Genomic DNA, 19,091 nt, shown 5'->3' with positions numbered 1-19,091 from the left:
ACATCATTGAACCAGCAACAAGAAAGAGATGAGAAAACTGGCCCAAGAGAAAGCTCCAGTGTACACCACAGGGTGTAAAAGATGAAAAAATATTTTCAGTCTCAGAAAGTCTATCCAACAAGTTATTTCTGAAGCTTCTGTTTACTTTAAAAGATGATCTTTGCGTCAGCTCGCACACAGGAACAAACCTGAATGCTTGAAACACTGTCAGAGCCTAAAATGATTATTTCTGGTTAACACGGCTGCAGAGCAGGCATGCTAGCCATTGAAAGGCCTGCTTCGATTAAAGAGCTAATGCTGGCAGCAGAGTTCCGAGAGGCAGAGGTTCTAAGCAATGACTCATGCTCCAACACTACGGGAATGTGGATTTTAGGAGGGTTCCCACCTGAAAGAAGGAGCAAATGAGCAAGAGGGTGTGGTCAGCTCTCCCCTCCACATCCTCTATCTCTCACCCTATGTTTTATAAATCACCACTGTGTAACAGCTGAGAGCTCTTACAGCACAGGCGCGCGCCTGTCACAGGGAACTCGCTTGGCCATGGGCTACTTGTGTTCTGGAAGCATCCCTGAGCTGCGCTTGAAAAAGCCCCTGGGGCCACCTTATGGTGGGCAGGCTGAGTCTCAGCTGCCGCCTGGGTCAACAGCGAAGAGAGAAGACGCGTGTCTGCTGCGCTGGCTGCTGCGCCAGTCGGGAGAGAAGAAATGTGTTCACGGCCCCGGCAGCTCCTTGAGTCTTCTTCCCATTTCCCTGCTTGCGCCTTGCCTACCATGGGCTCCAGGAACACTGTGCAACAGTGTGACCAGCGAGACCCCACCTGCCTGACGGATGAAAGTAGTTCACTAATGCTAAAACTGTACAAGCGATATGGGCTGTTTTGAACCCCTGCGTTGTATCTGGGAGTCAGGAATTTGCGTACACGACAAGCAGAAGGTGTCTACATGACCAGCCTCCAGTAAAAACCATTGGCTCTCAGTCTGCGACATTCTAGTAGATACCATTTCACATGTGTTGTCCTAACGCGTTGCTGAGGGAATTAAGTCCTGTGTGTCTCCTCTGGGAGACGATTCTTAACGCTTGTGCCTGGTTTCCCTTAGACATCGACAACTAAATTTAATATACAAACCTGCTTTGAAAGGTCATCTAGAATGCACAGTTCCAACAGAATACAATAGCTTAATTCTTTTTTTTTTTTTCCAGTACCAGATTTAGAAAGACATTCTTTTACCTCAGATGAATTCCTTTAGTCCTTGAGCTCATAGTGTATCAGTTGCTATATATTCATTAACAACTGTGGTCAAGTATTTTGTACTGGAGAAATAAGATGACTATGTAATTCACAGTCCAAACTTTTAAAAATGATAGGGAATAGTAATTACTCTAGACCAACAGATTGCTTAAGTAGCTGTTGTTTACGAAGCAAAGTCATCCCAGTAAGAAACCAAATTAGGTACATAAGAAAACTGCACAGTTCAGCAGACAGCAGCTACCTAAATTCTTCCTCACACACCCTAAGCTGTCTTAATTCAAAATAGAGGAAAAAGGGATAGTGAAAAGAAATATCACTCAGGTGACAGCTACTGATTTATTCCCAGAGGGAAAAGGATTTAAGCTGGATGCTGAGGAATGGAGAGGTTCTGAGAAGGTGGAGATAAAACAGAAGTTTTAGTGAGGGACTAAAGTCAGGAGAGGTTATGCTCCCGTAGATGGAGCAAAGGGGTTTGTCTGAAACTGTCAGAAGTGAGAGCTGAGGCAGCACAGAGAGAATGAGTACACACTCATCTTATAAACCAGGCACTAACTGGAGGAAGGAGTGGTCAGGATCAGAGCTGGACTTCAAGAAGCTTAGAGGATTAGCGTGAGCACGGTGTAGAATGCATCGATTCAACGGTGAAGCTGGGTGCACCTGCATATAAGGAGACCTCTTACTTGATACGGGTGAAGGTGTTTGGTATATCCTAGTAAGACAGGCTTGAGGATGCAGGTGTGAGAAGCAAAGGGGGAAAGAGTCGAAGATAATTTTGACACAAGAAATAACACCAAGCATTAACAGAATTAAAGAAGTGAGAAGCAGGGTCAAATTGGAGAAAATGGGCGAGATTTCACATGTGTCACTATGGTGTCGTAGTAACCCATCAGTAGATAGTGCAAAGGTGGTCAGGATGGGAAATACGGTGGGAAACACTCACTGAGATGTTACAGATAATATGAAAGGGGTAGAGCCACTGGGGACAGAGAGAAGGACAAGAATAGCGGTAGGTAGAACCTGAGCGACTCCCTTCACTCAGGAGGTGGGAGAGGAGAACCTGTTGAAAGCATCTTTACTTATAGATGTTAACAGAAACCCAAACTCTTGGCTCCTAAAAGGAACCCTTGTACTGTTCTCCTAACTATAAAATTAATACATACTCATTACTATATGTTTATTCATTGTTCATTATTAAACAGGGAAATGTAAAGATAATAAATTAACTGCAGCCTCACTGTAAATATTTACAACATGCACACAAAAAATTACTTTAAAAGACGTGAATAATAGTATATATTCTGGTTTCAATCCTGTTATTCCACACTTAGGCTAACAAATATTTCCAAATGTCTTTAAATGCTTTTCCAAATAAAACTTTCACAGTCATATCAATTCTGTTTTTGGCCAAGCTCTACTTGTGTATTTATCCCAATCATTCTTTTGTGCTATTTTGGATGTTTCTAAAATTTTTATTGTGAATAACTCTTGGATCAACATATTTACACAATTTATTTTTATACTCATTTCTGATCATTTCTTCTGGTCAAATTCCTATCAACAGAAATCATTTTAAATCTCTTGGACATATAAGGTTGATTGAAATATGGTCAAATGTACCTCAAAAGTTTTTGAATGATTTCATATTCCCACCAGAAGAGACAAAGTCTGCTTAGTTTCCCATACCTTCACTAACAATAGATATTATCTTTCAATAAATTAATGTGGTGCTGCTGCTGCTGCTGCTGCTGCTGAGTCACTTTAGTCGTGTCCGACTCTGTGTGACCCCATAGACGGCAGCCCACTAGGCTCCACCGTCCCTGGGATTTTCCAGGCAAGAACACTGGAGTGGGTCGCCATTTCCTTCTCCAATGTGCTGCTACTATTATTAAATTATACTTTTAAAATATATGATATAGAAACTTACAATATTTATTATAGTTTATATTTCTTCGATGAAATGCACTTTCATATTCTTACTGCATTTTTTCCAATAAAACCTTTATCTTTTCCACACTGATTTCCAAAAGCATCTTATATATAGGAGATGGTTATCCTGTGTCATGTTATATAAGTCCCCTAATACTTCATCTTTTAATTTGATTTAAGGTCTTTTGAAAGAGACAGATTACTTTTATGCATTTTGGTCTTTTTACATTTCCTTCATGATCTCTTCCTCATAGTTTATGCTTGAAAGAAATTATCTATTCACATTTCAAATATTACTTCTTTTTGTCTACTGTAAAGTCCATAATTTTGACAAGTCTGTTTCTAATTCTGTGTACTCCAATGGTCCATCTAATAGCTGGCCTTGGAGATTTACCAACACAAGCTGACCCCTAATTCAGTCATGGTAATGGGTAGTCACTCACGTTCCATGAACAAAATGAACAAAAAGACAGCTGTGTCAGTGAAAAGACACAGAAGGGTCTTTCTGAGAACAACTTCATAGGCTTGGTGCCGACAGAAGGACCAGAGCAGCTCTGGAAGTGAACAAATGGATTTAATGCCATGTTACAGAATTAAACATGTGCGTAGCAGCACCTCCCCGTAACAGATTTGACTCCTGGAAGGGCCGAGGAAAAAGTAAAAAACAACTTACATTTTGTGTGTGTGTGTGTGTGTGTGTGTGTGTGTGTCTGTGTGTGTCTGTGTGTGTGTGTGTGTCTGTGTGTGTCTGTGTGTGTCTGTGTGTGTGTGTCTGTGTGTGTGTGTTTGTGTGTGGTGGGGCAAATGGATGATGCTACTAACCATGTTACAGGTTTTTTCTAGCATCCAGCTAAATATAAAACCAGAATGAACATTCTATTCCATCATATCCCAAGGGATTAGGAGCCACTAACAAGTATTAAATATTGAGCTACACTGTCAGGGAAAATTAAAGCATAACCTCTAGAGGACTTTACAATTATGATAGAGTTACAAAGTCAAACCAAGCAATCCCTAAGGGCAGTCAGTCCTGAATATTCACTGGAAGGACTGATGCTAAGGCTGAAGTTCCAATACTTTAGCCACCTGATGAGAAGAGCCGATTCACTAGAAAAGTTTCTGATGCTGGGAAAGATTGAGAGGAAAAGGAGAAGCGAGTGGCAGAGGATGAGATGGTGAGACAGCACCACTGACTTCACGGACCTGAGTGTGAGGGAACTCTGGGAGATGGTGAAGGACAGGGGAGCCTGGTGTGCTGCAGTCCACAGGCCTGCAAAGAAGTCAGCCAGCTAAGGGCAGCCTCTTACGTCCACCAAGAATCTGATAACTCTTCAGAGACTCTATGCGTTGCCCTTGATTTTGAGGCAGTCGATTTTTAGAATGTGCCTTGGCCTTGGTCTTTGGTACATGATGGTGACAACTGGGGGAGCTTTTCCAGAGATGACTTCATCTACATATTGCATGCTCTCTCAGGTTTATTCTAAGGCAATGTTTAAAAGTTTAAACAGACACACATTTAAGAAGTTTAGAATATGTGAACACAATATTAAAGAACATAGTACACTATAAGATTAAAAATGTCTAAAATTAAAAATATAATTTCTCTTAATATCAGATTTTTCTCCACTTCACATTAACCCCAAAATCTTTCCATAGGCACCCAACGGTCTATTAAATTATCCTATTTTAATAGCAGGTATTAATAACAAGTTATTTATTACAGTAAAATACAAATCTTTCCAATGTTCAACATTTTAAGTGAGGAAACTCAATTTCCTCTAGGGGAACATAAAAATACAGTAAAAAGGAATCAGAAGTAACTCTTCCATGACTTTTTGACTGCAGTTCCACTGCACTTGAACTTATCAAGCATGCCTCGTGGCTGAACAAGAAGGTCAGAGAATAGGAATACAAATAAGTAGAGCGGGGGACCACGCTGAACTTGAACAACAGTTCAGGAAGGAAGGTGACTTTGCTAGAGGATCAGAATCAGACATTTAAAAGAGTTCCACAATGCAATCCCTAGAAATACAGAGAAGAGACGAAGAAGAGACTGCAAGAGGCTCAGCGCCATGCAAGATTTCCTGAGGTGGGCTGGGGGCAGTGATAGGTGCTGGTGCTCAACATGTCCTGGTTCAGCTCTGAGACACAATGCTGTACGCTGGGGAAAGTGTGCATGGTGAAAGACAACAGAGCCATCTAGAAAAACAGACAAAACGTATGCTATCACTAGAGCTGAAACTGCATCATCACTCCTCAGTAAAAGAGTTTTCTATCTGGCTAACTATAGTTAAACACTACCAATGAGAGGAGCAAATTTTCAGGAAAAAAGGAAGAAATGCATTCCTTGTATGAGGACATGGTCCACATTAGTAAAATATTTCTGTTGACTTGTTTAAATTGACAAAAAATAATAAAGATTTCAAAACATGTAACTGTGTATCTTTTCTCCCTTAATGCTGATATAACAATTGAAGAACAGATATTTTTACCTTAATATAAATGTTACACCATGAATTTGGTAGGTCTTGCTATTTAGAATGGCTTTCTAGGTGGTTCAGTGATAAAGGATCACCCTGCCAAACAGGAGACGCAGGTTCAATCCCTGGGTTGGGAAGATCCCCCAGAGAAGGAAATGACAACCCACAGCAAGATTCTTGCCTGGGAGATCCCGTGGACAGAGGAGCCTGATGTGCTTCAGTCCACAGGGTCACACAGGACTAGGGCATGACTTAGTGACTAAATAGCAGCAGCAGTTATTTAAAATATGCCCAATAGGAAGAAAAAGAAATAACCTTGTTTCACTCTTTTTCATTATTGAAGGAAATATTAATCTTTCTCTTGGAACTGTTCATTTTAAATGTCACAAAGCATGCAAAATACTCAGCACCATGCCTGTCTATCTATAGCAAATGCTCAACTAGCTTAAATATTCTTATTATCATTATTTTATTAAACAGGAGCAGATTCTGAGATGTCTACTTTTGGAAATCTGGGCTTCACATGACAATGCTAATGCTCTTTTCACAGTTTAATTGGAAAAACTTACCTCTTGCAAATGAGATTCCTTTTTCTTTGCAGACAAATTTAAATGTTTGTCAAGAATGGAATAGTATTTTTCACTCTCTTTGTCAAATTTCTTCTTTCCATCCTAGGAGATCACAAAAACAACAAAACATTCAAATCAGAGAATCAAGATAGCTTTGATTGTCATCATTCTCATCAAGCATCCAATAAAATTATTTAATAAAGATTCAGGGAGCTTCAACTATGTGGAAAACTTGATGAAGTAGGAAGAAGGATATGAAGCAAAATCATCTGAGTATGTATTCTGCTCTCAAAGAAGTTCATAGAACTATAGTATGGAGGGGGCAGGCCACCTATAGTAGAATCCCTTTGAGCACTCTATAACTGATTCTCAAGAAATATTGACTTAGACTGGGACATAGCCAACAAAAAATGTCTCTTTTAGGCTTTTTTGGTGATTCAGATGAGTTAACATACAAACAGTCTAGAGGCCATTCACAAACTCTTTGCAAGGAATCATAATATTTCCCAAATCACAAAAAAAAAGATGCTTGATATTTCAAACAAGTCATTCTCATTTTTTTAAGTAGGAGAAATTGTTATGAGCTTTCCACATGGCTCAGCGGTGAAGAACCCACCTGCCAATACAGAAGACACAGGTTCGGTAATTCCTGAGTTGGGAAGATCCTCTGGAGAAGGAAATGGCAGCCCACTCTAGTGTTCTTGCCTGGGGAATCCCATGGACAGAGGAGCCTGGTGGGCTATAGTCCATGCGGTAGCAAAAGAGGCGGACATGACTTGGTGACTAAACAACAACAATTCTTTTATAGAGAAGGGGAGATAGGGAGGGGCTATTATAAACAAAAAGTCCACTGGAGGAAATTGGGAGTCTGAAGTATAGTGGTTTTTCAAGGGTTTAATTTGACAGTTTCACATTGGCTGAGCTGTTCAAACAGCACATTCTTGATAAAAAGGAAAATAAATCTTCACAAACTGGTGGTGTGAAATAATTAGACCAGTTCAAAGTCAAACAAAAGGATTAGAATCATCTGTATCATACACTCAACATAACGTAATAGCTGACCTTCGAAATGAAATGAAATGAAATGATTTGCTCAGTTGTGTCAGATGCTTTGAGACCCCATGGACTGTAGCCTACCAGGCACCTCTGTCCATGGGACTTTCCAGGCAATAGTCCTGGAGTGGATTGCCATTTCCTTCTCCAGGGGATCTTCCCAACCCAGGGATCGAACCCGGGTCTCCCGCATTGTAGACAGACGCTTTATCTTTGCAATGCCTAAAATGACATTGTTTTATGGGTTCAGCTGTAACCAGGCTAGCCCTTTGTTGGAAGAGAATACCTTTCCCCTAAGGCATACTTCTATAGAAATTCAAACAGAATACAGTTCTAAAGAGAACAAGGCATGCCTAGACATACGATCTTCTCCAACTATAAATATGTTATCCACCAGGTATGTTTTTTCCATTTATGAGTCCACATGAAATAAATACTACATGACCACAGTCATAAATTTCACTGGCCAAAGAAGTACTACTCCTTCTTTTTATCTCAGTGTTTCTTGATGTGCAATGTCTGGACCACATTAATCAAAGTTAAGTATTTTAAAGGCTACTCAAAATGTAGATTCTTATTTCCCTCACATAGAGATTCAGACAGGTCTTTTTAACAAGCTCTGTGATTATCACAGATAATGGTTTTCATTTATTTGAATCAGTAAATATTTGGAGGAGATTAATTAAAAATAGCGGCTGAATGGATGGATGAGGAGAGGAGGAGAGACTCTGGGAGGAAGTGGGGAAGAGAGAAGACAAGCAGGCCTCTGGTTTGTCTGTCTCACAATTCAGGTTGTCAGATCCAGACTAACAGATGAAGGTATTCTATTCTGAGCCAGTAGCACTCTAAACTTTTATCCACTCAATTATATTTCCAGGAACCCATCATAATCTAGTTGCATGGATGGAACTTTAGAAACTTAACTGGTAAAGTTGCATTGAATGAAAAGAACAAGTAGGGTTCTGCTGTAAACGTTCTAGACCTTTGAATAAGTGCGGGAATGTTTGTGCATTGTTGTGTTATGCCTGTAAATAAGGCAGAGGAGTCACATCTTCAAAGGATTTTTATCATTTAAGGAGAAAATGTGGCTCTACTAGGCGAAACACAATTGGAAAATACCAAGTGGCATTCCCATCCAAAAAAGGGGTCGGTGGAGGAATTCGCACAACAAAATGTGGCGGAGAGGAGCCAAAAGGAAGCAAAGAAGTCCAAGGTTCAGGACGGGAGGCGCTCGTCCCTCCACTGTTGAAACAGATAACTGAGTGAACGTTCCATTGTCTGCTCCTTAATCTGGCATTTTATGCCCACAGCTGACCTGCTCAAGCAATCTTTCCAAAAGCCTCTCTTATTAGCTTTTCTGACCGCCTGTTCTTTCTTCTCCACAGACTATAAATATAAATGCCTACTTCTTCTAAGAGCCACAGCTTCAAGCTAGAGCTACTCTTAGCATCCAGCTTAAACAGACCTCAGTCACAAGTCCGCTTCACCAGTTTCCTCTGCTTTGTAACTGTTCATCTACTTTTATAAATGGGTCTCTTACGGTGTTCAAGCCCTACACTGCAGCAGGGAAATGCATATCCTAAATTTACACATATATATAAATTTATATATATATATCCTATGCTTCTTAAAATTTTGACAGAGTGCTCAATAAGTATTTAATGAACATGCAAAATTATTCCTCTTGTAACAGTGGGCATTACAGTCCCTCACAAACATTCCATTTGATCAAAAAACCGATATCCATGATACAGGGGGCGATGCTGCACAAATGGCCTCAATTCAATCCCTGTGATACAAGAGCACTGTAGGGGGTGGGGGGCCACCAGCTGCCTTAGAGACTAGTACGAGAAACTGACTCAGTTTCATCTTACAATAGGGGGCTTAAAATTTCTCACTGTGTGCAGAAGAAATGAGGTGGGGGAGAAGGGAGCACAGCTGTGGTAACTACACTTGCATCTTTGTTTTTCAGCGTTTGCTGGCATTTTTGGAAATGTTAACTCGGTGCCAACATACCAGCATTCCTGGCAATACAAAAATCATTCCCAGAAGAACTTCCTGGACTCCTAATCAAACCCTGGCCTGGCCCTTCACACCACCAGGCCAACAAAAGAGATCTACTCAAAGGTTCCAATGATGCAGATAACACAAACACATTCAGTTCTAGTATAAAATTAAAGAGCTGAACTGAAAGAGGAGGGCACATGAAGGACAACTATAATCTAGGGAACCATATTCTCGAAAACAAAGAACACTTTTTGTGACTCACATCTCCCCCTAGAAACCATGATTTACTCTCATGTAAGTTAGGTCCTATTTGGTTTTAGTAACTGAATACCACACAGCTATCGACTGTCTATTATGTATTTGTGGATATCAAGCTAAGAATTTTCTCCAAAACCAGTGCTGCAGAAGGAAGGGAAAATAATGCATGAATCTTTACTCTAAACACTGTATGTGATTACTGACTTCTCACTGTCATAACATGACTCAAATAAATGGAGACTATGTTATAATGGCATGGTATAACGGTTTTCTGTAGAGTCACCGTAAGTGCATCTGAACCAGGTAGTCAGGTACAATGAAGTCATATATATGTGTGATATGTTTATACATGTATATTTTTAAATCTTTAAAAAATGCCATCAAAAATGACAAGCTAATCCCCAAACCCAATTATAGTGGCAAATGTGTGAGATAAGTTCAAGGTCTGTAATCAATTTGTGTTCCAAGCTACACTGTATTTACTCTGATCACACGATCACATTATTATTTAGCATCTAAGATTAGCAACTGGGGTTATGTTGCACTTTCATCATATCCCCTGAGCTAAGGAATGGGAAGAAAACTCCAAGTGTCAGTCTTAAAGTTGTGATATGTAACAAACAAATAGGCAAAAAATAAGTCAAAATACTCATATAAACTATAGTTCTATCACAAATTATACACAAATGTTAAATACAAGGCCAAATCAACACATTCTATTGACCACAAGAGGGTACCAAAGGGAATAGACTCTACCACAGTACCTAAAAAGTCACAAACATATTTCAAGCTTTATTCAACTGTTTTTTCTCTATAATATAAAGACAACTGCAAAGCTTTGTTTAAACAACTGTTTTTGCAACCTTTATCTTAACATTATCATGATCAATTTTTCTTAAGTAGAGGCAATGAAAAAATATTTTCTATTTATTTCTTTTAATGAAGCATACATTTAGAATTCGTGCATCCAATTTTTAACAAAATTTCAAGGTTATAATTGCCACACAGGATACTGCAAAATTTCCCAGGCAATTATTTATGTTACCATGTTGGTATAACCATTAGCTAAAGTGTATATTTTTAAAATCCTTTTAAGTGAGTGTACAGTAGCAGAAATAGTCATGTAAAGAATAATAATAAATACCAATAGATAAATTTCTACTTCACAAATGCTTAATTCTTATAAACTGGCACTGTGCTAGGCATTGAGAGGACAAGATACAGCCCTAACTACCAGTCTTGGCTAGACTTCCTCCTTCTCTGATAGAGGGATTTCCTCACTGCTCGGAAGAGTGACCTAGGGTGACATCATCACTTTCAAGTCTCAGAAAGAACAGCTGCTTGGATATTCCTTAGACCCAAGAGATTCCTGGCGTCCAGAAACTCAGGTTGTTGAGACCCTTAATACAGCTTTCATAGCAACATCCCAACTGCGGGTGACTGCACCAAACCATTCCCCACCAGGTCCCTCCTCCTCAATCTGCTGAAATACAGACATTTCAAAAGGGTTTCCTTCTGCAGAGTTAGGCCAATATGATTCACCACATCATCCCCAGCCAAAGCTTTCATATTTGCCTATATGAGGAACTTCTACAAAATGGGTCTTCCCTGGTGGCTCAGCTGGGAAAGAATCCACCCGCAATGTGGGAGACCTGGATTCCATCCCTGGGTTGGGAAGATCCCCTGGAGAAGGGAAAGGCTACCCACTCCAGTATTCTGGCCTGGAGGATTCCATGGACTCTATAGTCCATGGGGTCGCAAAGAGTCAGACATGACTGTGCGTCTTTCACTTTCACTTTTAAAAAATGGAAAGATGGAAAAACAAAGAGATAAAAATATAGATGAAGGATATGAAGGGATAACCAACAGAAGAGGGAAGTCAAAAGGGTAACAAGCATATACAGAGGTTTTCAAACTCATTAATAATTAAGAGGAAAGCAAATTAAAATATTGAGATATCACATTATATATATCAGGTATTGGTTGGCAAGAGTTATAAAGGTGAATAACAGGTTGAATGCATGTGCAAACATAGGAACTCACATATGGTGGAAACACAGGAACTTATAAAGGGGTACAGCCTTTCTAAAGAGAAATGTTACATTCAACATTTCTAAGTGGTTTATATGCGTGACTTAAAAACAAGCTTCTGGGTACACATCCCAAAAATATCCTCAAAGGAAAGTCCATAAGGAAACCTGAAAGAGGATCTGTCTCGAACAGGAAGATAGCCAGGGTATTTACTGGTGAATATAAACTCATTAGAAGCATACCACAAAGTGGCAGGCATGAAGTAAGTACTACAAGTAGATGGATCTTAAAACATAATTCTGAGTGAAAACCACAAAACACAAAACAGGTAAGTAACACAAAATCATTTACGTAAATTGAAGTCATGAATAGAAAAATAATATTAATTTTGTAAGACAAGTATATACACATTAAACTTATGAGAATGGTTGCTGTATAAGAAAGAAAATGTGAATGAGGTATGAGTGAAAGAATAAAACAAAAGAGTTGGGAACTAAAAAAGAAAAGAGATGAGAAAAGATAAGAGAATTAGGAGATTAATCAGAAACCCAACCTCTGACTAACAGAAGTACTGAAAGAAAAATGAAGGGAGGAATTACAAAAAAAAAAAAAAAAAATTATGAAAATTTCCAGAACTAATAAAAAAAAGTATCCATATTAAAATGACACAATATATACAAAGCACAATAAATGAGAAAATATCTGCCAGCTATATCGTACACTATTATAAAACCATGATTAAAAACAAAAATCTAAAAACAGAGGTCGAATAAATATCATCAGAAACCAATGAGTTCACAATAACATCACAGGAAGTTATAAAACAAAGGTGCAGCGCCTTTAAAACTCTGAGAAATAATGAATTCCAACTCTGATTTCTATATCCAAATTGTCAATCTAGATTCATGATAGTATAAAAATATTTACAAACACACAGGGTCTCAAAATTATTAATATTTAAAACTTTGTACCATTTTTCAAAAAGATACTAAGGGTCAACTAAAATGATGGAATAAGCCAAAAAAATCAAGACATGAGATCTAGGAAAACAACAGTTCAAAGAGGCAAAGAAAATTCCCAAGAAAATGGTAATATGACCTTCCATGAAAACAGACAGACAAATAAGCCTATGAACTTTAAAGCAGCAGTTAAGATTAGAGTCCCAGGAGGGATGTGTCTTTAAAAAATCTGGAGAAAATATTCAATGTATACAAATGTATCATATGCATTTTGCAATTATACTAATGCAATTGGGAACAGAGACTCTTATGCAAAATTTAAAGGTAATTATTCACTCTAAAAAAAACAGTCTCCCCCTCCTTTATGTATATATGTGTGTTTACGTATAAGTGAAATAAATGACAGTGATGGTACAAGGACAGGAGGAATTTTGTTAAAGTATTTACACTACTTGTGAAACAGTGCAACATTATATCTAAAGTGGATTTGGATTAGTTGTAAATGTACATTTCAAATGTACAAATTTGTAAATGTACAAATGGAAGAAATAGGGAAAAAGAGAAAAAAAGATGAGAAATGGAAGAGAGTGGGAAGCAGAGGAGGAATTTATAATGCCACTTTAGGGCAATCATTAAAAAATGTTTTTAAAAAGTATAATTGATACAGTAAGAAAGCAGAGAAAATGAAATCATATAAAGCACCCAATTAAAATCACAAAAGGCAGAAAAATAGTGGAAGAAAAAAACAAAGAACAAAGACAAAAAGTAGAAAACAACAGCAAATATCGTAGATATTAATCCAACTATATCAATCATCACTTTGAGAGTGAATGGTCAAAATCCACCAATTAAAACACAGACATGGTCATAGTGAATCCAAAAAACAAGCCTCAACTACGTGTTTTCTATCAGAAACCAACTTGAAATGTAAAGACACATATTCATTTAGCACAAAGAGAGAAAGATAAACTTTGCTAACACTAAAAAAGAGATAGCAGGAGTAGCTATATTAATGTCAGATAGATCAGATTTCAAAACAATGAAAGCTACTGGGGATAAAGAAAGAAGATTACCTAATGCTTAAAAGGTCAGTTCTTCCAAGACAATGTGAAGAGAAAGTCGCTCAGTCGTGTCCGACTCTTTGCGACCCTATGGACTGGGGCCTACCAGGCTTCTCAGTCCATGGGATTTTCCAGGCAAGAGTACCGGAGTGGATTGCCATTTCCTTCTCCAGGGGATCTTCCCGACCCAGGGATCAAACCCAGGTCTCCCACATTGTAGGCAGACGCTTTACCCACTGAGCCACCGGGGAAGTTATGCATACATCAATGTGTATGCAGAGCATAAGAACAGAGCTTCAAATATGTGAGGGAAAGACTGACAGAACTTCAAGGAGAAACAGGTAAATCCACTGTCATAGATGAAGACTGTAACACCCATCTACTAGAAATGAACAGATCCAACAGGTAGAAAACCAGTGAGACCACAGCTGAACTCAACAGCACCATCAACCAACTGGACCTAATGCTGTTCATTCAAGAACAGCAGATTATACATTCTTCTCAAGCTCACATGGAACATTTACCAACACAAACTACACTGTGGGCCATATCTTAGCAAATTTAAAATAATAAAAATCATTCTCAGAGCCCCATGAACTAAGCTGGAAATCAATGACAGAAAGATAGCTGGAAAATCACAGAATACTTAGAGATTAAACAAGCTTCTAAATGACACATGGGTTAAAGAAATATGAAAAGAGATTTTATAAAAAGCATTTTGAACTGATTAAACGTTAAAATGTGTAGGATGTAGCAAAGTCAATGCTTATAGGGAAAATTACTGCACTGAAAAACATTAAAGAGAACAAATGGATGGAACAGGAAAAAAGAGGGGAAAAAAGACAAGAAACAGGAGTGGGAAGCGGAGGAGGAACTTAAAATGCCACTTTAGACAAGTGGGAGAGACAGAGAATGCTGCTGAGTTTCTGATGATGTTTGATTGTTAACTGTCTCTGGGGCTGTGTGAGGACAGAGCGGACTGGGATTGGGTGGGATATTACTTGGACTTGCTAGAATCTTATGGGCTCTGGCATGACATCATGGATAAAACTAAGTTACACAACTGAGCAAACTCCAGGCAGGGTGAGTGGAACACACTCCAGACAGAAAGTTTGGAAAATTACTCTGAGTGAATATAGGGATTTCTTAATTAAAGATAACACAAGCTCTGCTTTACACCCACATTCAAATTTCTCTTCTTCTTGCTTGACAGAGACCTTGGAGAATGAAATTAAATATTCAGTTAAAAAAACAAAAAGCACTGATAACATGTAAGGAAGAACTAACCTGGGGACAAAAGACTGACACTTACGAAAGAGCGTGCTCATGAGAAGCCTGCATCTGACTGAAACAGAGAGAGGTGTCTTTCCTGAATTCCCAGGGTGAAAGTCAGAGCAAGTAGAATTTAATTTCACATATTATGCTAATATTATATTTTTTTAGTGCACCATTCCTAGAAAACAGAGCCAGAGGCAAAGCTTGCCTGCTACAGCTTGCATGCAATCCGTGGGGAGCAGGAGCCGAGAAAAAGGGAAGAGAGACAGGAAAGGAGGAAGGAAAATATAAACATTTATTCCTGAACTAACTGCAGAAACAAGAGGAGAAACAGCCAGTTGCTCATGCAATAAGGCACACCTTCATTCAGGTTTCACAAAACCAACACACCTCTGGACATTTCAGTTGGGTAAGCAAGGATTTACCTGCCACTTTCTAACTGGTCAACATCTGCCCCATGGATAAGAACTCTCCTGAGTCCTTTTTGGACTGTCATCTGCTTGCTCAACAGCTGTGCGAGGGGCCAGAACTCAAGGCCCCCGCGGCACTCCATAAAGGGTCCAGACAGGATGGGGAAGAGCCAACAAGACTGCAAGGCTGTGCATCGCTTATGAGGAATAAGAAGCGACAATCCTCAGCCAGAGTTCTCTTCTGAGCAAACCCCAAGGGTCTGGGAAGAGCATAAACCATGCTGAACAACAACACACACATTCCTAAGATGCAGATATAAGATCTTATCTTCATTGAGGGTGCTATATTTGCAATTTTAGATAATAAAAATATAACATTTTCAAGGGATTTGCAGACTCATTCACAACCTTGTTCTCTTGAGCCTGTTCTGTATATTTCACCATCAGAGGGTTTTCAAGAGGATCATGTTTATAAATAGGAAAGAAAGAGTGCATTATCATGACTCCCATGTTATACAGTGGAAAAAAGAGGTTCATGGAAATTAACCACAGGCCACTCAAACAGCAGAAGGGTGGAGTTCAGACTAAACTATAAGATCTTTCTCAACATGAGCATAACTAACACAACTGCTCAGTTTTAACATTTTAAAAGAAAATGATCCCCATCCTCCATGGGATTGAAGTGCCTTGGTCAAGGTCAAAGAATTAGTCACATGAGTCCAAGCTTGGAACAGCCCTCTCCTGCATGCAGAATTCATGGAATTCTAAATTTCTTTTATCAAAAGCCCTTTCTGGCTGCGTGCCATCTTTTTTCACAGTAATAGAACCCCAGATTATAGCAGGGCACACAGCGGCCACAAATAAAGAATACCTTTACCAATCTCATACCAAGGAGATGTGTCCATGTGAGTAAGTTTTGTTTGGAGAACAGGAGCAGAAGCGTTGCAGTGGGGGTGGCTTCCAGAAGGCTCCCAGAAATGCCTGGTGCTCCTCCCTCGACCTTTGCTACCACAAAGGAAGAAAAGGGTGTGATCGGGCACTGCAGAATATGTCCTTTCCATTTCCTCTGCTCTGCCTTCCTTGACTTCCAACATTACGTTCATCTCTTAAAAAGAGCTGTACATTCATGAGAACAGGTCCACGAAAAAGTTATTATTGCAGGTATTTCTGCCTAAAGGTCTAATTTCAACAGCCGGACTGAAGGACTTCCCTAGGATACAGATGAGTGGAAAGACAAGGAGATAGAGTCAGAGATACTGACTGACTGATTCAGCCCAACATGTTCATAGTGTGGAGGCTGACAAATCCTTTACTAGGCTATCAGCTAATACGGTATTTCCCAGTAGAGAAGTCTCGATGTGTAACCGTGAGTGAACGAATTATAACCAGCCCATTCTGTAACCACTGTCACACAGTCGTGGCCATCCTCTAGAACTGATCACCAACCATATTACCTGGAACACTGAATAACTCTAGGGCCTTGGTCATCTTATCTGTCGCCTAACAGTTAGACTCAATGACTTCAGCTTAAACATTCTGGAAGCAAGTAGCATATAAAGAAGTGCTCAATTACTGAAAACACAAACATGATTATTTCTCCTGCACTGCTCTACATTAAGCTTTTCCTAGGTACACCCACCAAAAGAACCACCTCGGAGGGATGGCCATTGATGGCGTGGGCCTGCCAGCTGGCAAACAATCCCTGATATAAAAAGATCAATATCAGCAGTCGGTAAGGAAGGGATTAGTAAGAAATAGCTCTTAGTTGCACCTTAGTCTTATTGAACTTGGGGTTTTATACCTCAAAGATAAGAGCCAATACTCAAAATGTCACACTAATTACTAAGAACATGAAGAGCTTAAAGGAAGGAGAGAAAGCACCGCAGGCTGCCAGCGCTGGAAGCCGTCCACTCGGCGGCTAAATGTGGAAGCCAGGGGGTACTGCTACTACTTGGCTACTTTCAAGCCATGTGACTTAAGCCACAAACTTCAGAATAAATCTCAATTTTCATTCACAAAAATATACTCTTCACTGCGTGGGTTAGCATGCAGTGCTCTTTGTGCCTGAAGTTTAAACCGCTCCATATCACTTCTGCTTTATAAACAAGCAGTCTCTCTGTTTCATCCTATAAACACGATGAGCACACTTGTGAGATGTAGTCTGTGTAGTCTAGAGTCAGCGTCGCCTCTTGCGACATTACCAAAGTTACCATTCCTACAGCTCCCTGAAGTTTAGACCATATTTATAACGATGCCAACTAGGGGAGGGCTGGTCAAACCTGATGCTATTAAACCGAAATACCCTGAAGGACTATTCGGCAGAATACATTTAGCCACTTCTTCAGATCATAGGAGTAGAAGAGCGGCTAACTAAGAATTCTCTTTTACTTTTAATGGAATGCAATTGTGCTAAAACTGAAAAACATCACTCACAAACAATGCTTAACTCTTTCTCATTTATCAAATAACATAGAAAAACTAAGACTTTGGTTAGTAAAATGTGAGCTTAATTCCCGGGCATGGAGTAATTCACTATTTCTCAAGAAATAATTAACAAATATTTTTAATGACAATCAGTCCAGTTTTGAGCCTTAGAACAACCAAGATGTTAAAGTGAACAATGAAGAAAGCTAAATTAAATTTTCCCTCCAAGTGTACATAGAGCATGATTTATGAAATAGAATTATTCTTTATCAGGGAGCTTACCAAATAGAATTAGCAAAAGTAATTTCTAGAAGTTTAGTTTTGCAGCTGCAAAAATTCTAAAATTGATTAATATGAATTTATATCATTATTTCTTCTAACTGCTGCTGTTGCTGCTGCTGCTGCTAAGTTGCTTCAGTCGTGCCTGACTCTGTGCAACCCCATAGACGGCAGCCCGCCAGGCTCCACTGGCCCTGGGATTCTCCAGGCAAGAACACTAGAGTGCGTTGCCATTTCCTTCTCCAACGCATAAAAGTGAAAAGTGAAAGTGAAGTCACTCAGTCATGTCCGACTCTTCGCGACCCCATGGACTGCAGCCTACCAGGCTCCTCCATCCATGGGATTTTCCAGGCAAGAGTACTGGAGTGGGGTGCCATCACCTTCTCCGTTCTTCTAACTATTAACATGCAAATCAACAGAAATATTTAGGTATTATAATTTTCATAGATTTAATATCCAAAAATATTTACTTCTCAAAGGAAGTTAAATTTTATACCAAAGGACATAATTTTCTTTCAGTGAGTTAAATGAAAAGAGTAGCCATCTGTGTGCTCTGTCAATTATTTTTGATTCCAAGTTTTCTCTCCCCTTAACTCTTATTTGATAGCCTTTGGGTTATTCACTGTGGTCATTCCAAATTAGTGAAAAGGAATGTTTTAGCCCAACCAAATCTATTTTGTATATTATTCACAATACACTTAAGAGTTTATAAAAAGATCATTTTAGTGCAAAGGCTAAGAATAGGAGTTATCTATTTGTTCTCTCTCAGAGTCCAAGGAGGACGAGGGGATGACAGAGAAAAAGATGGTTGGATGGCATCACTGACTCGACAGACATGAGTTTGACTGAGCCCCGGGAGTTGGTGATGGACAGGGAGGCCTGGCGTGCTGCAGTCCATGGGGTCGCAAAGAGTCGGACATAATTGAACGACTGAACAACAACAACAAGATTCCAAATATCCTCTGTCTTTACCATAAGTCCAACCTTAAGTTCAATAAATTTAAGTTGAATAAAATAAATTTAGAACGGCCTAAAGGTACAATTTAAAACCCTAAGACTCAAAAAGCTCTAATGTAATCCCATAAAGAAACACATACACACATCCTGCTGCAT

General features: G+C 39.2%; 1 protein-coding gene across 1 annotated transcript in view; it reads right to left on the bottom strand.

Annotated features, from left to right (window-relative positions):
* The window catches only part of ARHGAP42 (Rho GTPase activating protein 42), a 331,634-nt gene that overhangs the window by 88,570 nt on the left and 223,973 nt on the right, over positions 1–19,091 (bottom strand). The window contains exon 5 of the mRNA XM_013969404.2: positions 6,222–6,323. Coding sequence (XP_013824858.1) covers positions 6,222–6,323 — 102 coding nt within the window. The remainder of the gene's footprint in view (positions 1–6,221; positions 6,324–19,091) is intronic.

The sequence above is a fragment of the Capra hircus genome, chromosome 15 (assembly GCF_001704415.2).
Source record: "Capra hircus breed San Clemente chromosome 15, ASM170441v1, whole genome shotgun sequence".
Lineage (NCBI taxonomy): Eukaryota > Metazoa > Chordata > Mammalia > Artiodactyla > Bovidae > Capra > Capra hircus.
The sequence above is the reverse complement of the archived record's forward strand: the minus strand, read 5'-3'. Positions and strand labels throughout refer to the sequence as shown.